Genomic DNA, 24554 nt, shown 5'->3' with positions numbered 1-24554 from the left:
ACGCCGCAATAGCTCAGCTGGGAGAGCGTTAGACTGAAGATCTAAAGGTCGTGTGTTCAATCCACACTTGTGGCAATTCTTTTGCATTTATTTGTTGATTTCGATCTGGGTTGTTCTTCCAATGCTATAACACAGCCAAAATTGGTCAAACCTACTGGGAATTGTAAACAAAGATAAAAGAATAAAAAGAGGATAGAAAGATAGATAACTTTTATGGTGCAATCAGAGATAACTATCTAAGTTTTTGAGTATTTTTTAAAAGTTTATAACTTTTGCAAAACTTAAGTTAATATAATTCTGAACTCTTAATTTGATAGATATGATCATTATCTATAGAATTAAGAGTTTACAATTGCTCTAACTACTCTGAATAAAAAGTCTTAGACTTTCAAAGTTGGGATTTATTGGTCTATTTACAATGGAGTTTATCCAGTTTTTATGATATTGAAACAAGTTAAATGACTGTCACTGACGGACATTAAATATAATTTCTTAAAAAGGCAAACCACGTGCATGTGACTTTGACTTTTATTGCGTACCTTTTATTATTTTGGTCTTCCTCAAGTGTTACTACTCAAGCTTGACATACTTATATTTAAAACACTCTAAAATGCCTCGTCCAAAAAAGAGATCAACAATGGCAAAGAAATAAACAGATCGGCTAGTAGTGGAGTTTTTATTAAAAAAATACAATTGGAAAATGAAGATTATGTGAACTTGGAGTTTAACCATGAAGACGATATTGTTTTGGATGACAGAGAGCTCCAGGGAATGTCAGAAGAAGTTACTTCAGCTGCATATACAAACCAGCTACTGAAATGACATAAAGGTGCTGATAAGTCGCTTCGTGGAACTTATCAGAAAAATTTGCAAACAACTGAATAGAGAAAAAGAAAAGCAGATAATGATGCTTCAAATATGCAAGAAAGCTAGCGTCTTACAGATAAATGCTTCTTTATTAAAGTTCAAAAAGAGGCTCTAATTGAATTAAAGGAATCTATTGATAGTGAATTGGAGAACATACAGATTGACAAAATTGCTGTGCTTAAACTTGCACATGAAGATGTTAAGAAAGATATTTTCCCTTATACTTGTGCAGGTCCTTCTTCTCAGTCAGTTGATGCTTTTGAACTCTGTAAGCTTAAATCAGTTGAATGCTACCTTCGGTACAGAATATCAGGCACCAAAACTATGGAAGCTTCAGAGAAAGCATCGATGGAAATATGGCTTCACAAAAACACTTATCGTCCAGCTGATATAAGAAAGTATGTCAAAGAGTATGTTGATTTCCATTTAATTGCCTTACACCAACAAGGAAAGCATTTGAGAAAATATTCTTTATTTTTGGATGAAGATATAAAGTCTACTATCTGTAAATGGATTTAAAACCAAAGACCAGAAAGTCGAAGTCTTATCGAAGTGAAGAAGTATATTGATGGAGAGATTTTGCCAAGAAAGCTTGGTATACCTGGAAATACTTCCACAAGTACAATCTGGAAGTACTTTCATGAATGGGGTTATGTGTTTAGAAAGAACTCTAAAGACATTTATTATAACGGTCATGAAAGAGAGAATGTGATTGCATACCATCAGAAATGGGCAAAAAGAATGATGGTGTACAAGAAGAAAATGACAACTTTGAAAATGAAGAAACTGTAGTTTTGCCAGTACTTAGATCTGATGAAATAGAGCATGTTCTTGTTACTCAAGATGAATCAACATTCTATGCAAACGATGGGAAAGATACCATGTGGCTAATGGAAGTTGAAAATCCTATCCGTAAGAAAGGTCCAAGAATGTCTCTCATGATCAGTGAGTTTAAATGCGTATGTCATGGAACAATGACTAGAGGGGCATGTTTGTCACGAGAGGTATTCCACCCTGGGGCCGACAGAGATGGGTACTGGACAAGTGCGGATATGTTGAAGCAATTGAAAAACAATGTTATTCCTCTTTTTGAATTGATTCACCCAGGGTGCAAGGCCGTCTTTTCATTTGACCAAAGCACAAATCACAAAGTGTATGGTCAAAATGCTTTGATTTCAAGCAAAATGAATCTAAATGATAAAGAGATTGAAGATAATGATTTTTGTTCTTTGTGGGATACAGTATTTGTCCGGAATGATGTAGAGGAAGTACAATCAATGTACTACAAGAAGGACAAATGATTTGCAAAGAAAAGTAGACAATGGGTCCAAAATAAGATTAAATATGTTAAAGGCATCCGTCATATTCTGGAGGAGCATGGTTTGTGGCTTGAGAAGGATCCGTATAATCCTATTAAGAAATGGCAACTAGACTGTAAGAGTAAAGACATCTCTGAAGATAGCAAGTGCTGTGCACATCATTTTCTGGCTTCACAACCAGATTTTATGTCACAGAAAACTGCTCTTCATGAGGCTGTCGAAGACTCTGGTCATATATTTGAACTTTACCCTAAGTTCCATTGCAAATGCAATTGGATTGAGAGGTATTGGGGTGCCGCAAAGCGTAAAGCTCGCCTCCAGTGTGACTATCACTGGAAAAATAAAAAAAATACTATAGCTTTAAGTAACGAGAAAGGTAGTGGAAATGTCAGGGCTTTTTTTCAGCTCAGTCATTTTTTTATTTAAGTTGGGGGTGTATTTTCAACGTATTCTATTGGCTTAGATAGACAATAAAAAATTCATATTTTTTTGGCTTGCTATAAAATCACATCAAATAAAGTATTTGTAGTACTTGTTTTCTTTTTTATTTTATAATTCAAACTATACACAATATGTTTCCCTCTACCCAAATTCACACCTTAGACTGTCACTGCATTAAATGTCGCAACAGTCATCAGAAATCTTCTTATGCTGCAAAGCGTACTGAGACTTGTCGTAATAAGAGAGTTAGAGTTGAAGGTACCAGAATATTTGAGAATAGTATAATATATTCAGTGTTGGTTTTTTGTTTGCTGCATAATAATCATTTTAATTTTTTATTTTTTATTTTTTATTTATGTTGTTTATTTTTAAACTTTTAATGAAACACAGCTGCAATGAGAAACATGGATGTAGATACTGAGGGTAAGAATTTTTTTATTTGAAAGCAGAAAAAAAAACTAATAAACTATTATATTCCATATTTGTAGTAATCCTGATCTCTCGTTCCGATTCTGTGGAAGCAATGGACGGTCAGGCCAACTCACCTTTTTTGGATGCTGCCTCAATGTTTGACAATGACAGAGACGACAATGATTTCGATGACAATGTTGAAGATGAAGTCAATAAGATCGAGATTGAGGACTTCAACAGTGAAGGTCAGTGTGAGATACATAAAGAAAACTAAAAGAAAAAGAGAGTAAAAGAAAAATCGTGTTAATTTTTTTTAATTTTTTACAGACCCTTTTGCTGCTCCTGATATGCCTGAAAATGAAGTCCATCAATTCATAGCCATCTTTACGGTACTGTTCGCTTCACGTCATGTTGTTGATAAGGGTGCTGCTGTCTTGATTGAGTTTATCAACAACCTGCTGAGAATCTATGACCAAGATTTTCAATTACCAACCAGTCTTGCCGGTTTACAAAAAATGACAGGATTTTCTACTATTACAAAAGGCATCAAGAAATTTGTGGTGTGCCAAGACTGTCATACAGTATATCAGGATATCGTATCTGCTCCTCCTCGATGTGTTTCCTCAAAACTTGGTGCCAGGTCTGCATGCAACTGTAATTTGACGAAATCCATATCTTCTGGTGCCTTGGTTGCAAAGCATGAATATGTCTACCAATCCATTAAAAATACATTGAGCGTTTTCTTCCATCGCCCTAGTTTCGAAGCCAAGATTTGTCAATGGAATAAGGAGTTGAAGATGGTTGATACTCTGTGCGATGTCTATGATGGTGCGATGTGGAAGGAGTTGAAGGACAAGGATGGTGTATCATTTGTGTTGGACCCACGCTCACTAATGTTAACACTTAAAATCGACTGGTTCCAGCCCTTTGATGGTGCCACTCACTCCTCTGGTGCTATCTATCTGGCCATCAACAACTTGGCCCATGATGAAAGATTCAAGCCAGAGAATATTATCCTTGTAGGTCTCATGCCTGGTCCAAAGGAGCCAAAAACTGATGAGATCAATAGTTACTTGGAGCCCTTGGTAGATGATTTGAAGCAGCTGTACGTTGGCATGCGGATTCCTACACACGAATTCCCAAATGGTGTCAGTGTTCGCGCTGCACTACTGATGGTTACATGTGATATCCAAGCCACCAGAAAGACAAGTGGATTCACAGTGCATAACAGCACATGTGCTTGTTACAGGTGCAGCTGGCAGTTTACTTGATTAGGGAGCAGCAACCAGGTTGATTTCCATGGATTCAATTATTCTTGTTAGAATATCCGCAGTGGTGCAGAGAGCAGGTTGCATGCTGAGGAGGGGAAGGATGGAAGTACACTCTCAGAAAGGCATCAGCTGGAGGTCGAAAATGGTGTTCGATGGTTGCAGTTGCAACGCCTTGGATACTTTGATCTAGTATGTGGAACGATCATTGATCCCATGCATAATCTTTTCCTGGGGACGTCTAAGAGATTAATGGATTGGTGGATTGATGAGAAGACAATTGGACCTGAAGAGTTTGCTTTGATGGAGAAAATTGCAGAGACAATGGTACTGCCCAGAGATTACACCACACTGACAACCAAAATTGGAAAGGGCTTCAGCTACATGAAAGCGGATGAGTGGAAATCATGGGTTCTGGTTTATTCTCCTGTCTTGTTGCATGGTATTCTCCCCCCATTACAATTCAAGAACTGGATGTATTTTGTTGATGCATGCCAATACTACGTAAAGCCCAGCATTACTTTTGATGAGATCACCACTGCCCACAGCCTGTTAGAAAAGTTTTGCAATGCATGCAACATAGACTATACTGCCACTATTCTCACCTGTAATATGCACCTACACCTCCATCTTCATGAATGCATTCGTGATTTTGGACCAGTGTATGGTTATTGGCTCTTTGGGTTTGAGCGATACAATGGTATTTTAAAGAATTTCAAGACAAATGGCAAAGATGGTTTTGAGGCAACCTACATGAAAAATTTTGTTCAGAATGCGTATAAGGGTGATTATGTCAATGCTGTTCTTAAAAGTTCTAGCCAGATCCCCTTCATTCACACTCTGTCTAAACTTGTTACAACCTCCATACCTGCCGCCACAGCCACCACTCTCTCCAGTTGCCCATTCAGATTGCAAGCATTTGCTCAAGGCTACACTGATCCTTATAATCCACCCAAGGGTAACGAGCCTCTTCCTCCTTCTACATTTCCTCTAAAATACAGAAAGCCATCAGTAATGGATGATTCCGACTATCTCCATTTACTTGAATATTACCAAGTCGCTTACAACCTCCCAGACCTTGCCAGCTATCAGGACACGTCCTATAATCGCCCAGCACTTGACAATCAAATAATCAAATTGAAGTCAATTGACATTCTTGGTCAACACTATCGAGGAACAAACAACAGCACAATCAGTCGCGGATCACTTGTTCAGGCAAAGTTTGTTGGTAGTAATGGAAACATTATACTTGGATTTGCTGGACAAATTCAGTATCTTTTTACACACTCCTTTCAACTTCCACCCACACACAATCTCCATCTGACTCGCATGGTTCATGATCATCAACATGTATTCGCATTTATCAAGTGGTTTCATACTTCCTCTGATAGGTCGCGTGAGGATGACAGTGTTGAATTTTGTTTGCCCACGTTCTCTCCTGATAGCTACCATAGCATTATACCTGTACATCGCATCTTATTAGAGGTTGCTACAGCTACTATTGTGACAAGTAGAAATGTTAGCAAAATGCTGGTAATTCCATTGCCAAAGAAGCTATATGCTTAAATAATAAATAAAGTGAACTTTTACATTTCTTTTTCTTTAACAAAAAAAACAGAGCATGTATTTCTGATATATATATTGATAGTATTTTGTATGTGAAAAGTAATATATAGATAAAAAGAGAGAGGCAATTTTTGTTTATTTAATACCCGTCTCTAAGGGCCCACTGAGGAAATTTGGGGGTTATGTCATCTGGGACTGCTGTATTTGACACACTGGTGAAAACCCTCTTCTTCATTTGAGAAGCACTTGACCCCATTGCTTCAATAACATACTCATCAACGAGTTTAATGAGAGTATTGAACTAAAATGATTTTGTTAATACTTCACTTTATATTTTTTATAATAAGACATAATTATTAATATAAAATAATATACCTCGTCACTTCTCTATCCTGGCCAAACAATCTTGACAATGCTCTTCGTGCGATTCTCAAAGTCTTCATCTGCAGATTCTCCATCGAACATTGCTGCCATTTGCATCATGAAGTCACAATCTCTCTTCATTTGTAGATCAATTGCTTCTTTGTTGTCTGTGTATGCAAGTAAACGGCATGTATGATTCTAATAGTAGTTTTTTTGTATTAGTATTTTTAAAATTCTCAAGACTAAACTATATTATTTTGAAATTATTTATTTAGAGATTACACTTACATCTCTGGCACGTCCTGCCCTTCTCAAACGAGTGTTTGTTGCTTTTATTTTCTCTTCAGTTTTTCTTGCTTTTGAAACCCAGCTGGTGAAGTTTTTGTATAGTTTTTCTCTCAAGTCTGCCTCTCTAAATCCCTCATGGGTAAACTTGCACTTCAAGTTTTCAAGAAGTCGCACCACCAACTCCTTGTTTGGCGACTTGTAAAAGAAAACATTTGTATTCCATCTGGGCTTACTCTCATTTGCCAGGATATCAGCTTGATTTCTTGTTTTCAGCTTGGGATCCCACATGAGATTACGAATATGAGCCTGATAGAATATATGAGAAAATACATCGATAAAATTTTGCACACGTTGATACTCACATAAACATCATTAGAGGCCTTCTTGCTAAACTCAGACGGGGCGTTGAAGGCAGGCTGAGAAACATTAGCCATTGTATTGGTAGGGGATGTGGTATTTCAGGTATGAAACAATAGAAAAATAAAATATTTGATAATAGAGACATATAGAAATACTTTGAGACTGTATATAAGTTTTCTTTATTCATAAATAAAAAGTGTTTCTTTTTATAAGAAAACACAATCTGCTCTTGTCATTACGTCTTAGTTTCTTAAGGCTTTCTTCCTTTACTATATTTGGTTATTAGAGTGTATTTACTGCTTAACTAGTGTCGGTGTTACAATTATGACATCAAGTCCTAAATTGTACTTCTTTAGCTCTTAGCTATTCTTTTCTCTTTTATACTAGAGCTTTAGGACTTCCTACTAAATTAGCTCCATATCGATCTGACACAGTTTATCCGGCAGTATGATATAATTATCTTAACAATCTTTAAGATATTATCTACAGTACTAACTGTAATAATTATTGGGCTGATTACTTAATCGTTTATATATATTTTATACTGACAAGATGATAGCTACTACGCTATCCCAATATGAATATGTTCTTATATGTGATAAATCCAACATCCGAGTGTCTGGATCACCACAGAGCTGGAACCAATTGATATTTAATGAAGAGAAATGAACGTTTCTTTGCAACAAACTAGGCACCTTCATAATCAACAAACTTTTTCCACAATTTCCCATTATAAACATTAAATAAAGTGCCATCAACCTTTGGCTTGCGGTTCCACTGATTGATATTCTTTTTGAAAGAAAGTCGCATGAACAATTTCTTCAAGGAAGCTGTCAACAAGTTGTAGATGAATATACGTTTGGGAATCATTGCATTTCTTATACTGTGCTTATGAATATTGTTTCCACAAAAAATCTTGCTGCTGACTCTTCTAAAATTGCAACGTGTTTATGTGGTGTTGCTATAGTCATACAAGGTATGACAATCACTGCATGCTATGTAATTGGACACCTCGTTCATCAAGTCATTGTACCCTGTCATTTTCTTCAGACCAGGAATACTTATAAAAAGTTGGAAATCCTCTCTGTAATGTGAAAGTATTGTATTGATGAACGTAATCAAGATCACAGCACTGTCATCCACAATGAAAGTCAAAATAAACATTACAGTGAAAATGGCAATTACTCTATGCCAAAAATTTTCTGGGAGGTTTGCTATAGACTTTATAGATTATTATGATATAGTATTAATTTTTGTTTTCTTGGTTTGATCCAGGTCAATTCATTTTAATTATCATTTATTTTTAATAATTACTCTGTTCTTCCTCTCTGTCTTGCTCTTCTGGCTCAATTTCATCTGACAATTCATATTCAGACTCATACTCTGAAGTATACTCTTCTGTTCCAAAAAGAGATTCTTCCACCAAAAGAGGTAAGTAGGTATGGACATACTGCTCTGGTGAGGGTGCACCAATAGAGTGATTGTTATCTATTGGTACCAAGTTTAAATAGAGTGCACATTGGGTATAAAAAAATAAAATACTATTACCTTCAACATATTCTTCAATTTGATCTATGTCCATATCAGTTTCACCAGTATTTACTTCAGCTGTCAAAACTATTTGTTTCAATTAATTAGAATACATCATATAAATAAATAAAAAATTGATAACTTTAGTTACCATTAATGATTTTATCTATTTTTCTGTTGTTGTCATTCTGGGCATGATGTTTGGCAGTTTTTTTATCTGTCATAGTGTATCTGAGAGGATTGTGATTGCATTTTGTATATTTGCAACGAACTTCATTGGGATTGGCAATGGCAAATATTTTTTTACTTGATTTTTCTTAATAATAAAGGAAGTGTATAACAGATGTTGCTTATTATAATTGGCTTTATTATTTTAAAAAAATTCTCTCAGAGACTCTAATATATATTAGGCCAATGATATATCTTTAAATTTATTCTTGCTGCTAAACACAGAAAATGATCCGAGTTGTAATTTTTTTACTACTATTATCGATAATTCCAGATAAGTGAAATTCAATTATTTTAAGGTATCTTTGTAGTGTAAATATAGTGAGAAAATAAGATACGATGTGTAGTTGTCTGAAGTTATTGTTAACAGTATGATGTTTTTTTGTTATACTTATTGACGTTTTGCTCTACAAATAAAAAAATTGCTTTCTATTCAGCCTCGGCCGCCGTCGGAAAATCAAAAAAAAATAGAATATAATTTTCTAAAATTACAAAGAATTCTGCAGCGTCACATCACCGCCGGACAACCGAAATTGTTTTTATTGACCATTATTACAACATCCCGTGATAATACCAATTGTCCTCAATGGTCTAGTGGCTAGGATCCGACGCTCTCACCGTCGTGGCCGGGGTTCAATTCCCCGTTGGGGAAACGCTGAAATTTTTCTTACTATTGTAAGTGTCAGAGTGTTTTTGTTACCAGACTGTCAAGTCAAGTCTCGATCTGGTAGTTCTTTTCTGGCACTTGTAATTAAGTCGCAGAATCAATACCACTGGGGATCGTCAAGTTTATGAATAGTTTTTAGATAAGAATAAAAATGCTTTTTATTAAATATATTTCTTGACTATTTATACAAAATGATAATTGATTTCTGGCTAAAAGAATAGTTACAATAATATGTCTTAGATACCTGTTGTCCAGTAATATCTTCTACAAGTATATTTACCATGTTAAACATCTAAAACATATATGAAAGACTAATTGGCAAAGTCAAGATCTTTTATCCTAAAAAGTCAACTCTTACTGGTTGCTTATAACTACCAATTTTGTTCACTGATGTCAACTCTGACAAAGTTGTCGGACATTATTTTGATGAATACATAAAGTCTGAAGATGGTTAACCACAGTATCTCTTTATGTGCAGTAACATCTTCCTGAGCATTAACTGCAGTATAACAACTCTTCTTCTATTTAAATATAATATAATAGCTACTGCGGATAATGCGCAGTATTAGTTTAGAAAACTATATAAGACAATTCAATTTATATCAATAAAAAGCATCTTTTATTCTCTCTTTGATTTTATGTATACTCCTTAATCCCCAGTGGGTTTGACCTTTTGACTTTGTTATAGTAAAAGGAAGACCAACCCAGATTGGGAACGACACCGACACAAAAATGATTGAAATAGCCCAACGGGGGGGTCGAACCCCCAACCTTGAGATTAAGAGTCTCACGCTCTACCGATTGAGCTAGCCGGGCCTGCACTTCTATCTTCTTCGTTGTACTTAATAGACACAACAATACAACTGCAAAGTGGAGAGTAGAGTACAACTTTCAGCTTATTAGTGTTAGTTCTTTTCTTCTCTTTCTATTTTTTGTCTTTTTGTGATCTTTTTGGACTTTTTTTGCTTTTTCTTTTGTACTTGAAATGCTATATGATCTATAGATTGCCAGCAATATATCTCTTTAATAAAACATAATCTTTAACCTGAGCTATCTGGGTATTTTTCTTTTGATGCAGTGCGTTACACTGCAAAAGACTACTAATTTTAATTCCTGAAAACCTGCAAAAATTTTACTACAATTTTCGATTTTTAACTTTTTCAAATAATTTCTATTTTTTTCTGTTGTGATTTCAGATTGCTCTTTTTTAGCTGTAAAATCACACTACCATCATTTTTTTTGGCCATAAAATTACAAAAGTGGGTTTTTTTATATTATACACTTCTTTGATATAATTTTAAATTATACTGAAAAAACACTTATACAAAAGTTAATATAATATTTAATAAAAATTATATATATTCTTAAGGTTTCACTTTTTCTATTTCAAAATAAATCATTTAAATATTTTTTATGTATTATAAATGTGAATATAAGAACAAATATTTAATCAATATATTTCAAGGGAACGAGACAAAAGGTTGTGATTTTATTTTTACTGTGACAATATTTTTGCATGATTTTTCCCTTTGATATATGGAACTAAAATATCAGATTTTTTTATTTCACATGTTATGAGAGGCGAATGTTCCATTTTTGGATTATTTTTTGTCATAGTCGAATCATCGTCATATCAAATATTATAATTCTAAAAAAAGACTTTTAAAAAAAATTGCATACACTTTTAGTAATGTACGCAGTATTTGACTTGGTTAATGACTTAATGATATATGAGTATAATTATAATAATATGTGTAGTAGATGTATCAAAGAATTACTTGGCATACTATAGTCATGGCATGGAGCAGTATTTTATCTATTTATAAATTTTTTTGGTATATAAAGACCTTGATCAAGATCTCTTAAAATCTATATAATTTTTTTTATAATTTAAAACAATCGACATGTCCAATAATCAAAAAAAAGACAGTTATGCTATCTGCAAATGTCTAGACTGTACAAAGTTGGATAGCTGTGGAAAGAAACAGAAAAGACAAAATGCACAATGACACTATGAGAAACATATAGTACCTGTTGCCAAAGACAATGCAATGGGTAAATAACAAGAATAACTCGAGCTGTACATGTAAAATTAATATAAATTAATTCATAAAATAGATGTTTCTGAAGAACATTTTGACAACATGAAAGTAAATAGTATTGACAGTGACAATGATAATGATTATAATTACGAAAACGAAGGCGAAGGCAAATATGAAGACGAAAATGAAGAACAAAACATTGAATTTGATCAAGAAGGTAAGAAAATAAAATAAAATAAATGAACAAAATAATAATTGAAACTGATATATTTTTTTTATTTTTTATTTTTTATATGATTATAATTGTAATTATATTTTTATTTCTACATCTTTAAAACAATTATTCCTTTCCAGTTGACTTATCTTTGTTCCAAGAAGAGTCCATCTTTACTGCCAAAGATACAATTACAGAAGCATTTATGGTTGATGGCGATGAGATTGAAGAAGGCAATACTGGATTTGATTTTGAACAAGAAGAAAACTTTGATGAGACCAGTGGGACCTCAATAGTAGAATTAGGTATGAATTAATATGGTATAGACAATTAATCAATATATTAATTTAAACTAACTTAACCTTTGTCTTCATAGTTCGTCCTTTGTCTTTTGATAACATGCCCTTGTATATCCACTTTGTTGCAGTATTTATTGTCATATTTCACTTGATCTTTTTGGTGGAAAGTGGTGGATCGATTCTTATTGAATTTTGTAATACTCTACTGTCTCTCTGTGATATGTCTGGCGCCCTTCCACTGACGATCAATAGCTTGAAGCATAAGACAGGATTTAACATGGCAACAGACGGAATGACAGTATACATTGCATGCTCACAATGTCATTCGATTTATCCTCCGGAAACAAGTCAAAGAGTTTGTATATTTAAGAAATTCTCTCGATCCGCCATTTGCAACAACAATCTCTTTAAAGTGTCAACCAGAAATCGTTCTCTTCCAGCAATGATATATCCATTCAACTCTCTGAAGTATGCCTTGCAACAAAAATTCTCTAAGCCAGATTTCACGTCCAAGATTAATTTGTGGAGAAATTGTCAAATAATTGAAAACACCAAACTTGACATTTTCGATGGTGCAGTTTGGAGTGATATTAAAGACATCAATGGCAGACAGTTTGTTGATGATAGCCAATCTTTAATGTTGACTCTGAATATCGATTGGTTTCAGCCATTTGATGGTCGAACACATTCCAGTGGTGCGATATATCTCTCTATCAACAATCTCCCACGGAGTGAACATGTTAAGTCTGAAAATGTCATTCTTGTTGGTATGATGCCTGGGCCAAAGGAAGCAAGCACTGACAGCATGAATCATTACTTGAAGCCGCTTGTTGACGAATTGTTGGAGATGTACATTAGTATAGAAATGACAGACTCACAAAATAAAAAGATTGTTGTTCGTGCTCCATTGATGTGTGCTGCCTGTGATATCCCTGCTGCTTGCAAAACCTCTGGATTTACTGGCCACATAAGCACATGCGCCTGTCACAAATGTCAACAACAATTCACAACTATAAAGAAGACCAGCAAGCTTGACTACTCTGGATTCAAGTATATCAATTGGGTGAGATTCACAAAGACAATGAATCTGGAACACGCTGTCAGCTGGGCAAATACATTGAACAATACTGAGCAAACATGCCTAGAAAAAGAAAACGGCACTTGGTGGTCAGAGCTTCACCGGTTATCTTACTTTGACCCAGTCTGCTTTACAGTTATAGACCCGATGCATAACCTCTATCTTGGAACTGCAAAGCAAATGATTCAGATATGGCACGAGTGTAACTACATCAATGAAAAGAATCAGTTAACTATGCAAGAGCTTGCTAATGGTATTGTTGTACCTTGTGGATATGTGCATATAACAAAGAAGATTGCCGATGGGTTTTCATTCATGAAAGCTGACGAGTGGAAGTCGTGGTGCGTCATATACTCTCCATTTGTTTTGAAGCATGTGCTCCCAGCCAAGAATCTCAAAAACTGGATTTTTTTGTTGACGCATGCTGCTTACTCACAAAACCTTTGATCAATGACAAAGAAATAGACGAAGCCCACAGTAAACTCTAATTGTTTTGTATAAGATTTCATACACTGTATAGAAAATTGGCCATGACACCGAATATACATCTACATCTTCATCTTGGCAAGTGTGTTCATGACTTTGGGCCAATTTATGCTTTCTAGTTATTCAGTTTCGAGAGATACAATGGTTTGTTGAAGAATATCAAAACAAATCAAAAAGGCGGCTTCGAATCAACAATGATGAAGAGATTTTTGGAGAGAACATACATTGACAGCTTCATACAATCTTTTGTCAACCATCTTCCCCAGTTCGCAATTGACTTTCTGTATTGCATTTCAAATAGTCAAGATCAATTAGCAGCATTGCATCTATCTTCTACTGCCAGTACCTTTTCTCTGTCTGACTTTGTTGAATATTTGTTAAACCCTTGTCATTCTGCTTTGGGTTGTGAGCCGTTGCCCCCTTCAGTGTTTCCGATTAAACTCGACCAAAGGATTACAATGTGCAAGGGACATTATGAATGTTTACTGGAGTTTTACAGACACGCGTATGGCAGTCACGATCTTTTTGGCCATTATTCAAACTGCGAGTCTAACCAGATTTTTGTCAATAACTGAATTGAGAAAATGAAACGGATATCTCTTCTTGGACAGGAATACTCTTCTGGATCTTATTTCCACACCTATTATCTTGAGAATAACTGAAGATAAAGCAGTGTTTCCTGGCCATATACTGTATTTATTTCAACATTTGATAACCATCAACGAAACTGTCATCACCCATACTTTTGCGTTTGTTGAGTGGTACTCTAGTTATTCTTTGGGGAGTTATCAGCCAATGTTAAATGAAGACATTGAGCTCTGGAATGAACCTTCCTCTGTACTTAATTATGAATGTATTATTCCAGTATATCATTTATATTCACCAATCACAATTGCTAAATACAGGTTTACTATAACTAGTGAATTTAAACATTTAGTAATCCCTTTACCCCAAAAAATAGAAGCTTAAATAATATTAATAAAATACCACTTTGCACTCTTTTATCAATTTATTAGAAAATGTTTGATTTATTGTCTTATTGTTTCTTTGACCATGATGGCAGCTTGTTTGCCTTGGTCTTACTAAGCTGCTTATCTCTTATTCCTTTAAATTTATGCTTGAATGGACGGGTATTATTTTTCTTATCATGAGCTGCCTCATAATCTACATCAAGTTCATCAACGAACCTATCTCCCTATATATCAATGTAAGTATTATTACACACTATCCAAAAAAATAGTTTTTTGTACTATACCTCTTTGCTTCTCCAGCTTGGGTGGAATCTCCAAAAAAAAACTCTTTTCTGAGGACGAATCCTGTTCCTCTTCTTCTCTTTTGTTATCACTCTCAAGGTCTGACATGTAATCAGCATAGAGAATACTGTCAACATTCTCTCTAAAGCTGTTCACAAAGTGTGCCCGATTGGCTTTCAAGGCAAATTGTCTTCTTTCACACAACTATATATAAATATATAATATTTCTAATTTAATATCACATCTAGTATATTGTGTGTGTGTGTTTTTTACCTTTACATGTTGCTGACGAAGACAGGCCCGTCGATTCTCTTCCTGCTTCTTTTCTCCTGTTTTTTTTTGCAACTTTCTGTTGCCAATGTGCCGCACAATCTTAGTTCAAAGAGTTGACAAGTCCACCTTTTTCCCCTCTTCTTGACAACGAAGGTAATCGGTAACAGACTTCAGAACGAGTCTGTTTCCCTCACTGTTTTTATTTTCATTGGTATTGTATTGGTCATACAATTTCTCTTCACTCAAATAATAGCGCAACAATTGCTATAATATAAATGTATATTAAAATCTATCTACATAAAAACATATTATGATTACTTACATCCAATATTGGTTGACGTCCAGGCAACATGTCTTGCTCAACTGTATTACTAGCAGTGACTTCGGCTTTCTCAGAAGATGTGTTCTTCAAAACAGTGTTTAAGACACCATTCATGGTATCAAGTTTCTCGTACACATCATGGATGTTACGAGTTCTACCCAACGAATCACCTTCAAGATTCAACCGAGCTCTCTTTGGTGCTAGTGGTCTTTGATTGCTCACTGTTCCCTGTGAGTGTTGCAACATTATTGTCCTTATATCATTGGTATTTCTTGGTGGGCTTTTTTTTGATTTTTATAAAAAACGAAAATAAAATTAATATAAGAAAATTGAAGACTGCCTGGTTTTAATCTACCTTCCCACAGAAGGTTCTTCACCAAAAGCATTATTAACTGAATTGTTATTAAGATTTCTTGACATTGTGAATAATAAGAATAGCTTGTTTTTTTTAAATCCAAAGGGTCTATTTATATTATGTTTAATTTGGGCTTTAAGTTTTATTCTTTCTCAGAGAACACCATGATCTATTACGTAACAAGAACAGCTTTGAATGTTTCCACTCTTGTTGTGAGTATTTTATGTGTTTCTTTAATTTACTTTTCAATCCATGTTTTATTCTTATATTATGTATTAGTATTTGAATAATATGATTTTATACTATACTCTGTTTTTCATATGTATTAGCTGCTGGAATAGTGCAACTGCGTTTTCTTTCAATTCTAAGTTACAGACAAAAATTATTTTTTGATTTATTTATTTTTAAAAAAAAACCCCGAATTTGTATTTAATAGAATAACCACGCCCCTCTTTTTTATTGTCTCTTTCTTTAATCTGCTCTTCTTGTTTTGTTTCTTTTTATATGTCTTGGTAAGCTTACTCTTAAGATCTCAACTTTTATTAATACTTTTGGCTTTTAGAGTCATCTTAATATATATTAGATAAACAATACACTCAACAAACATTCAAAACAGTACAGGTAATAAAAAATCTCCTAACCAAAATGAAACACCTTGCTGACTAAATATCTTTTATTTTTAAAATGATATGGCTTCTACCCATTTTGTAATAAAAGATGTTTTGCTCTTGACACTATATACTTTCTGGTATTTTCAGTCTATGAAAAGGTAATATATATATAACACAACTTAAATAATGTAATTTATCAATTCTTCTTCTCAGATAAATATGTCACGCCTTTTTTTCAAGTCATACTGGTTTGCCCCCTTTTGCAAACGCGTGTCTATAATATGTAAGTAATTCAAGTGTCTTTACAATCAAAGCATACATATTAATAAAGTTGTTTATTTTATTTCTTGCTTTTTATTTAAAAGAAAATATTAATCAAACAGATTTTTATTCTATCACGAGATTTGTTATGAACCCCCATAAATGATCTAGTAAGTATGTTATTTCATTTTATTTCATAAAGAAACCTGTATTAATACTTCTGTATCTTTTTTTGCTCTAAGCTAATGTAGTTCCAAACAAACGTATTCTCCAAGAAAATACCAAAGATTTCATTTTCAGTTAAAGAAGTGTAAAACCAAAAAACGCGCCGAATATATGAAACCGATAAGGTAGGGAAGTATAGTATAAGTCAGGTCATCCAATGTATTCAAGCCGTCCAATAAATGAAAGTATAACATGTATACAAGTCGTACTATTCGGATACACACTTTTAAAAAAGTATTAGTAGTCCATATTAAATAGCTAAATATATTTTCCAACCATTCAAAAATCAATAAAAACCATTTTTTCCATGAGATTCTATTTCAAATGTGTCATCTCTTGATGATGTCAACAAGATCTATTCAAGTTTTTTTTTACAATCATTCATTTGAATGCTGGTTCCTGTCAGATTTCAGACTGATTCTAGGTCAATTTTAGTGAGGTCTCACTACGGGAAAAAATGGCGGTTTTTTGCTTTTGTGACTATGTTTTCGGCCTATAATAATTAAAAAATCACTAAAAATCCAATTTGAAACTAGAAAATCTCTGTTTTTTGAAAAGGTTGACAAAAAGCAAATTGACCACCTAAAATTAAATCTCCTGATAGACAAAAGTAAGCTTTAACTACAGACTTTACATTTTTAGTAAATGTAGATTGCATTTGATGACTATTAAAAGTCAGAAGAAAAAGAGAAGAAAATATCTAAACTTTCTGCTGAGAAAATAAAATATGTTAAGACTTTGAAAAAAAAAATGTATTACAAAAAAAAACAAATTATAGGTCTGCAAAAGAACCAAGTGACAATTTTGGGCCGCGGTTAAGCTCTGACCACACTATGTATGTTGTTGTTGTTGTTGTTGTTGTTGTTGTTGTTGTATTTATAGTCGCGTCCAACTTCACCAAACCAACCAATTCTTTGACATCTGCCAGGTGAACTACCTTTGGCTTCATTTGCCCATTGTTAACAACTGGTATACTATTTACCAAACGGACTGCCGCAATCTCTACAAGAGCAAGCAGCCATCTCTTGTTGTTGAGCTTGTGCTCAAAGAAGACAACAACTTTTCCGAAGAAATCCTTGTAAACCGGGGAGTATGCAGAATTTATGTTGCGGTTTTCATCAACCTGAATCTGTAATCTGATGTTATGTGCCTCCCTTACACAATTTTGGTTGAGTGCAGAGTCAATCACACAACCATTGACAAATGCCTTGCAGCTAGTTTGTATAGCTGCTTCAATCATACTACACTCTTCCCCCTTTGATTCGTAGAAGTCTTCAAGAAGTTTCGAAAGACAAGAAATGCCTTCAAAACTATCTCGGATCGTTCTATTCCTCAAAGGCCCCCAGAACTCACTATCAGACCCAGCACCAACACGCTCACCCTCATCTGTCAACGGCCAACCAGCAGTGGAATCTTCATATTGTAAGTGTCGTGCTGTTCTTGCTTCTGTAATCATGACAGTGGCTCCGGCCTCTGCTTGTTGTATTTGTGCTAAGCCAAGCATGATATTGCCAGCGTTAACATTTATAGCAGAATTACTCTTGATAGCCCTTGAGTATTCACCGATTGCCCGTTCCACAGATCTGGCGCTATATGCACGAGGTGGGCCGTATGCGTCAATCATGAGAGGATAGTGCTGAAGAAGATGCTGGTTTATAGTGAAAATATTGATTTTGATTTTTCCACTTGTAAGCAGCGATTCCAGGTACATGTTCCATATTTCAAGTTTACTGAAGAAAAATAGTTAGAATAAATAATAGAATAACACATAGCTTTTACTAAAATATACCTTTTGATAGAGGTTTGTTCCTCTGCTGATAACTCCCAGCTCATGAGTAGGTTACATGCTTGAACCAAGCCAAGTAATGCGTTCCGGGCAGTTGCATCTCCAATACGCTCTGCCACCAGCGTAGGGACGACGAACAGAAGAAAGTCTGCCCAATCGACGGCCTTGAATGACCCGGGGTTCTTGTATACATCCCTCCAATCGCCATGGAAGGATGTAGGGATGGTATTTCTTGTTTTGTACATTGCTGTACCAATCTCCTTCCGAACACCAGAAGAAAGAGCAAAACAATGGTCTGTTCCGTAGGTACCAGAAACCAAACCCCAGACCTGCTTGCTTATTCCATGGCAAAGTCCATGCATCTCATCGAGGGCAAAAAACAATGGTCCAGAGAATACCTTCAATGTTACCAGGGGGGATTGTCCGTTTAACCCTTTGCAGCTGGATGCACTGGCCTGGGAAAAATTCTGGAAACTTTCCAGCGTACGGATATTGGTGCTGGGCAAAGTTCTGAAGTATTGTCCGTGCTTGGGACATTGGCCGACAACATGACAGATATGGCAACCGTCTTTGCTCATATGTCCAGAATGACATGCCAACTTTGCTAAGGCGGGAATGTCACCAGTGACCATTAAGACATGTACCTTGGCACGAATGGTCTCGTTTGGTGTCTTGACGACCATCCCTTTGCTCTCCAACACCAGGAGCTCTTTCATCGTTGGTTCCATGAACGACCAGAAATTGGCAGGTGCACCTGGACCTGGAATCATTGCAATCTGGAGTATTCTGCTTCTCTCATACCAGACCATGGGATTCAGGTTAAGAATGGTGGCATGGAGGATCGTTACAGAACCAGGAACATTGTGTGGCGTGAATCCATCAACAGACAACGAAATTGCAATGTCATCTTTTCCGGAAAACAGATGTTTTGCTTGCTGGTAAACCTGGCCATCAAACACATTGGTTTTACTTCCATCCGAGCTTGACTCATGATTATGGCGGTAATGCATATCTGCTCTTGTATCCTCGTTGGCTAACGCAAGAGCAAGTTGTCTCGCCAATGGAAGCTGTATCATTGTGGCAGTAGCAACCAGATCACCACTCTCGGTTTCTCCACGTCTTGTTTTGTACCAGCTTTGTCCACAGTTGGAGCACTCAGTCTGGGATAGACTGGTAAAGAGCATACATCCCCTCTGACAGATATCATGGACTGTCTCTTCAACACCAGAGAAACGCTTCAAAAGCTTTTTGCTGAGATGAGGAGTACATGCTCTGTATGTAATACAAGTCGACGTTTCCAAAATGCTGTTGAAATGCTTGACTATCATTTCATGGGCATTGCGGGAGATACTAAAATCCTTAATGATCTTGAGAAACTCAAGGTTCTTTGCGTCGTCTTTGTCAGGGGTAGGTGCAGGCTGACTGAAGTCAAAAACCAAAGGAGATGTTTCGTTTTCAATGATATCCATGTCGTTGCCAAGTTCCGCATCATACTTTAACAAGGTAGATAATAATTAGCATTATATAATAAGACATGTATATCTATATATATATCTTACCATAGACTCATCATTATCATCATTACTAAAGATATTCATAATTGGATCATTGTTATCTTCGCTGTTGAGTGTATCCATGATCTGATCTTTGATTGCATCAGCACGTTCTCTGCTTGTTTATGAAGGTAACAATATAATTAATTACACTTTCTAATAGTATGTATGTGATTTGTAGATTTACTCGATAGTGTCATTTGAGACAGTGTTCAAAACAACACTGACTTGTCCAGGAACAAGCGTGGTCTGTGAAGTCTGGATATCATTATGTCTTCTATGACGGTTCTTAAAGCATTGAGCTCTACAACTCTTGGCTTTTTTTAAATTGGTGTGGCGCTCTTTGCATTGATTGCATTGGTAACTATCAAGGATTGAATTTGAAGACATTTTTTAGGTTGGAAATAAACACTTAAGAATAAAGGTATGAATATTGATAATTCCTTTTAAATAATATGCCTTTATACTTAATAGCGTTGAGATTTGTATAGACTTATTGCCTACTTGTAGTCATTGACATAGATGATACAAATATAAACTCAGGAACAGAAGCTAAAACATTGCGTAATAGCTGTTATTAGAACTACAGTAGCCCAATAATAATATTGGCTGGACCAATAGGTTAAACTCATTTATATGAAACTAATAATAGACAATAGAAAATTTTTTCGGCCTTTATCTTTCTTTCACAACAATCCTTTTTCTCAGGTAAACCAAACTCTCAACATGAATAACACAGATAACAATTCCATCTCTTTGCTACACGCCATGTACAATGAGATACTATCTTTGAAGGCAGGCCAAGAAAAGGCCAAACTTGAAATGAAGGCACAGATTGAAGAGTTAAAGCTCGAAATGAAGACGAGCAGTGAAGATTTGAATTTGGAGATTACTGCTCTCCAGAGCCAACTGGAGAATAGAAACATTTCCAACTAACACACTTCGCCTTCTGTCTCTGCCATTGTAAGACAAAAAATAAAACGAGTTGAATATATATTAATATGTCATTTAATAGTCTAGTGCTAATACCATCCGCAAACCAGTGAGCATATTCCGTGAAATAACTTTAAAGCATATCTTCAAGATGATAAGTGAAGACCTTGGCATTGAAGTAACGAGTAACGAAAAGGCCACACTCAATATGTGTACAAAGCTTATATGTGATGATATGGCTGCCCATCCTTCAGTGATTGCTCTTGGTCCTAATCCTAGCTGGGGGTCTATACCAGTAGCACTTAAGAAAGAAATGTGTGCCAGGCACGCAAATATAATGAAGGATTCTGGTATAGACTTCACTAGATGTCTCGGAAACTGGGCATCAACTGCAAGAGTTGCACATCTCTGGAGGGACTGCCATAAAATATTACAGTCTTGTAAGTAATCCAGTGTAGTAGAATTGAATAGGATATTTTACTATGAAAACCTAGAATATTAAATAGTAAATAGCCAATAAAATGTATCTATAGATTTTTTTATGCTTTAACAGCCAATAAAATAAACAATATTATTTATTTTTCTGTCATAATAACCAGTAAAATGAACAATATGATTTTTTTTCTGTCATAACAACCAATAAAAATGATTAATAAAAACGATCATCTATTGTAATAACCAATAAAAATTTGTATTTATTAAAATGATCAAACATTTACATGTATATTATCTAATAAAAAACTGTTTTCATAAAAGTAACATTAAAAAAAAATTACTAGTGTCCAATAGAATTCCTTTCTAAGCTAAAATATTAAAGTAATAAATGACATTTAAGAGAGTACCCAATAAAAGTAATCGATTATATAATATACTTTATACAATAAAGAATGAAATGCTGTCCAATAGAAGAGCCAACAAAGGAGAATCAGAAAGCAGAGATCTGTAATATGTATTTAAACTCCAGGGGGGCAAAGTGGATATTTGGCAAAAAACCGCTACAAAGCCGCCCTTTCAAATCACCATAAAGCAGCCATAAAACCCCACTTTTTTTTCCCATAGTGTCTATCCAATAATATCATGTAATTAAAGCAAATAAATTTTTTTAAGAGGTAGAGAGTTCAAAGCCAATTCCATAACAAGTAGGGTTTAGGTACGGTTTGAAGTTATGGGTGAATATATAACTAGAATTACAGACAATTATAACATTTCAAGAAAAGGGGGAATTATAACTCTCAATTTATCTATTGATTTTAGTATCTATAATCTCATTATTTGGTTAACTAAATGAACCAATTTTTGTAACAAATACCGAACTATAATTGAACATAAACCACCAATTTTTGGAGGATTTAAACAAAAATTAAGCTACTTAAATCGGTTGTCTTTTGCAGTGCATGGTGTTTATTTTGTTATAAATGTTAAGATAAAAGGGAAACAAGTGTTACATTTACTTTATTTGTTCAAACTTTATAATAATAATAATAATAATGATAAAATAACTTGGGTGGTTATTATATCTGAGCCACTAGAAAATTACAACATGACTTTATGAACATGTACACCAAAAAAACATGCTGAGATGAAAAATTGCTCTAAATATCCACATGTAACCATGAACCTTCACACAAGAGTATTCAAGGTCATTTCTCCAGTGACTCTTGTAGAGAACTATGAGCTCGTCAACAAGAGGACACAAATAGTTATTGATCTTGTCAGTACTTGCTTCTTTGGGTCCAGGCATTAACCCCACAAGGATAACATTTTCGACCTTGTTGTGCTCTTCTCTTGACAGATTGTTTACCATGAGATATATGACATCGCAATAATATGTCACCCCATCAAAGGGCTGGGACCAATCGATATTTAATGTCAAGAGCAATGAACGTTCCTTTGCAACAAACTGGGCACCTTCATCATCAACAAACTCTTTCCACATTTTCCTATCATAAACATCAAATAAAGTGTCATCAACCTTTGGCTCGCGGTTCCACTGATTGATATTCTTTTTGAAAGAAGGACACATGAACAATTTCTTCAAGGAAGCTGTCAACGAATTGTAGACGAACATATGTTTGGGAATCATTGCATTTCTTATACTGTGCTTGTAAAGATCGTTTCCGCAAAAGGTCTTGCTGCTGACTCTTCTAAAATTGCAACATGTTTGTGTGGTGTTTCTGTAGTCATACAAGGTGTGGTAATCACTGCATGCTACGTAATTGGACACCTCATTCATCAAGTCATTGTACCCTGTCATTTTCTTCAGACCAGGAATACTTATAAAAAGTTGGAAATCCTCTCTGTAATGTGCAAGTATTGTATTGATGAACGTAATCAAGATCACAGCACTGTCATCCACAATGAAAGTCAAAATAAACATTACAGTGAAAATGGCAATTACTCTATGCCAAAAATTTTCTGGGAGGTTTGCTATAGACTTTATAGATTATTATGATATAGTATTAATTTTTGTTTTCTTGGTTTGATCCAGATCAATTCATTTTAATTATCATTTATTTTTAATAATTACTCTGTTCTTCCTCTCTGTCTTGCTCTTCTGGCTCAATTTCATCTGACAATTCATATTCAGACTCATACTCTGAAGTATACTCCTCTGTTCCAAAAAGAGATTCTTCCACCAAAAGAGGTAAGTAGGTATGGACATACTGCTCTGGTGAGGGTGCACCAATAGAGTGATTGTTATCTATTGGTACCAAGTTTAAATAGAGTGCACATTGGGTATAAAAAATAAAATACTATTACCTTCAACATATTCTTCAATTTGATCTATGTCCATATCAGTTTCACCAGTATTTACTTCAGCTGTCAAAACTATTTGTTTCAATTAATTAGAATACATCATATAAATAAATAAAAAATTGATAACTTTAGTTACCATTAATGGTTTTATCTATTTTTCTGTTGTTGTCATTCTGGGCATGACGCTTGGCAGTTTTTTTATCTGTCATGGTATATCCAAGAGAATTGCGATTGCATCTTGTGCATTTGCAACAAACTTCATTGGGATTGGCAATGGCAAACATTTTTTTACTTATTTTTTTTTAATAATAAAGGAAGTGTGTAACAGTCGTTGCATATTATAATTGTCTTTATTATTTTAAAAAAAATTCTCTCAGAAACTCTGATATATATTAGGCCAATGATATGTCTTTAAATATATTCTTGCTGCTAAACACAGGAAATGACCTGGGTTGTAATTTTTTTACTACTATTATTGATAATTCCAGGTAAGTGTGATTCAATTATTTTAAGGTGTTTTTGTAGTGTGTGTAGTTTTTTTTTGTGAGAACTAGCATATTTTTTCTTACAGTGCTTATACTGCAATTAATGCTCAGGAAGATATTACTGCGCATAAAGAAGTACTGCAGTTAACTATCTTCAGATTTTATGGATTCATCAAAATAATGCCCAACACAACAACAGATTAACAAAAATTCGAGCACAAGATAAAATGTTAAATCCAAGCCCAACGGGGGGGTCGAACCCCCAACCTTGAGATTAAGAGTCTCACGCTCTACCGATTGAGCTAGCCGGGCG

General features: G+C 34.8%; 10 protein-coding genes and 4 non-coding genes across 14 annotated transcripts; 7 read left to right on the top strand and 7 right to left on the bottom strand.

The window, feature by feature from the left end:
• Positions 1 to 2: 2 nt before the first annotated feature.
• On the top strand, positions 3 to 75 carry PHYBLDRAFT_t159. The gene has a single exon. It is a non-coding gene; the product is annotated as a tRNA-Phe (tRNA).
• Positions 76 to 730: 655 nt separating this feature from the next.
• Positions 731 to 2612, top strand: PHYBLDRAFT_169542 (hypothetical protein; the record flags this gene model as incomplete). The annotated part of the gene is made up of 5 exons (XM_018436098.1): positions 731 to 773; positions 965 to 1265; positions 1395 to 1486; positions 1594 to 2135; positions 2178 to 2612. The coding sequence occupies 5 exons, from the start codon at positions 731 to 733 to the stop codon at positions 2610 to 2612; spliced, it is 1413 nt and encodes a 470-aa protein (XP_018290451.1).
• A 1418-nt stretch (positions 2613 to 4030) lies between these two features.
• Positions 4031 to 4543, top strand: PHYBLDRAFT_102373 (hypothetical protein; the record flags this gene model as incomplete). The annotated part of the gene is made up of 2 exons (XM_018427715.1): positions 4031 to 4299; positions 4372 to 4543. Coding segments are annotated over 2 exons (441 nt in total), but the record flags the coding sequence as incomplete, so codon positions are not given.
• A 1468-nt stretch (positions 4544 to 6011) lies between these two features.
• Positions 6012 to 6957, bottom strand: PHYBLDRAFT_146602 (hypothetical protein; the record flags this gene model as incomplete). Its single annotated transcript, XM_018431681.1, has 4 exons — positions 6012 to 6173; positions 6275 to 6433; positions 6524 to 6829; positions 6886 to 6957. 4 exons carry the CDS (start codon positions 6955 to 6957, stop codon positions 6012 to 6014), a joined length of 699 nt encoding a protein of 232 aa, XP_018290449.1.
• A 613-nt stretch (positions 6958 to 7570) lies between these two features.
• Positions 7571 to 8637, bottom strand: PHYBLDRAFT_65546 (hypothetical protein; the record flags this gene model as incomplete). Its single annotated transcript, XM_018441478.1, has 5 exons — positions 7571 to 7814; positions 7857 to 8097; positions 8198 to 8371; positions 8432 to 8500; positions 8565 to 8637. 5 exons carry the CDS (start codon positions 8635 to 8637, stop codon positions 7571 to 7573), a joined length of 801 nt encoding a protein of 266 aa, XP_018290448.1.
• Positions 8638 to 9221: 584 nt separating this feature from the next.
• On the top strand, positions 9222 to 9293 carry PHYBLDRAFT_t160. Its single transcript has one exon. It is a non-coding gene; the product is annotated as a tRNA-Glu (tRNA).
• Positions 9294 to 10051: 758 nt separating this feature from the next.
• PHYBLDRAFT_t155 lies at positions 10052 to 10124 on the bottom strand. The gene has a single exon. It is a non-coding gene; the product is annotated as a tRNA-Lys (tRNA).
• A 1230-nt stretch (positions 10125 to 11354) lies between these two features.
• PHYBLDRAFT_169538 (hypothetical protein) lies at positions 11355 to 13388 on the top strand (the record flags this gene model as incomplete). Its single annotated transcript, XM_018436097.1, has 5 exons — positions 11355 to 11394; positions 11427 to 11567; positions 11705 to 11869; positions 11941 to 12210; positions 13009 to 13388. 5 exons carry the CDS (start codon positions 11355 to 11357, stop codon positions 13386 to 13388), a joined length of 996 nt encoding a protein of 331 aa, XP_018290447.1.
• A 233-nt stretch (positions 13389 to 13621) lies between these two features.
• PHYBLDRAFT_169537 (hypothetical protein) lies at positions 13622 to 14396 on the top strand (the record flags this gene model as incomplete). Its single annotated transcript, XM_018436096.1, has 2 exons — positions 13622 to 13932; positions 14039 to 14396. 2 exons carry the CDS (start codon positions 13622 to 13624, stop codon positions 14394 to 14396), a joined length of 669 nt encoding a protein of 222 aa, XP_018290446.1.
• A 67-nt stretch (positions 14397 to 14463) lies between these two features.
• PHYBLDRAFT_146598 (hypothetical protein) lies at positions 14464 to 15695 on the bottom strand (the record flags this gene model as incomplete). The annotated part of the gene is made up of 6 exons (XM_018431680.1): positions 14464 to 14622; positions 14678 to 14884; positions 14954 to 15052; positions 15080 to 15217; positions 15276 to 15555; positions 15631 to 15695. The coding sequence occupies 6 exons, from the start codon at positions 15693 to 15695 to the stop codon at positions 14464 to 14466; spliced, it is 948 nt and encodes a 315-aa protein (XP_018290445.1).
• Positions 15696 to 17158: 1463 nt separating this feature from the next.
• PHYBLDRAFT_169535 (hypothetical protein) lies at positions 17159 to 20456 on the bottom strand (the record flags this gene model as incomplete). Its single annotated transcript, XM_018436095.1, has 6 exons — positions 17159 to 17220; positions 17631 to 18457; positions 18517 to 19023; positions 19552 to 20006; positions 20073 to 20184; positions 20254 to 20456. The coding sequence occupies 6 exons, from the start codon at positions 20454 to 20456 to the stop codon at positions 17159 to 17161; spliced, it is 2166 nt and encodes a 721-aa protein (XP_018290444.1).
• A 336-nt stretch (positions 20457 to 20792) lies between these two features.
• PHYBLDRAFT_146596 (hypothetical protein) lies at positions 20793 to 21447 on the top strand (the record flags this gene model as incomplete). The annotated part of the gene is made up of 3 exons (XM_018431679.1): positions 20793 to 20908; positions 20970 to 21029; positions 21087 to 21447. 3 exons carry the CDS (start codon positions 20793 to 20795, stop codon positions 21445 to 21447), a joined length of 537 nt encoding a protein of 178 aa, XP_018290443.1.
• A 970-nt stretch (positions 21448 to 22417) lies between these two features.
• Positions 22418 to 24040, bottom strand: PHYBLDRAFT_169533 (hypothetical protein; the record flags this gene model as incomplete). The annotated part of the gene is made up of 5 exons (XM_018436094.1): positions 22418 to 22449; positions 23097 to 23426; positions 23527 to 23700; positions 23760 to 23828; positions 23893 to 24040. The coding sequence occupies 5 exons, from the start codon at positions 24038 to 24040 to the stop codon at positions 22418 to 22420; spliced, it is 753 nt and encodes a 250-aa protein (XP_018290442.1).
• Positions 24041 to 24480: 440 nt separating this feature from the next.
• On the bottom strand, positions 24481 to 24553 carry PHYBLDRAFT_t154. The gene has a single exon. It is a non-coding gene; the product is annotated as a tRNA-Lys (tRNA).
• Between the last annotated feature and the right edge of the window lies 1 nt (position 24554).

Source organism: Phycomyces blakesleeanus (genome assembly GCF_001638985.1).
Source record: "Phycomyces blakesleeanus NRRL 1555(-) unplaced genomic scaffold PHYBLscaffold_13, whole genome shotgun sequence".
In the NCBI taxonomy this organism is placed as follows: domain Eukaryota; kingdom Fungi; phylum Mucoromycota; class Mucoromycetes; order Mucorales; family Phycomycetaceae; genus Phycomyces; species Phycomyces blakesleeanus.
This window is presented reverse-complemented; position numbering and strand designations above follow the sequence as displayed.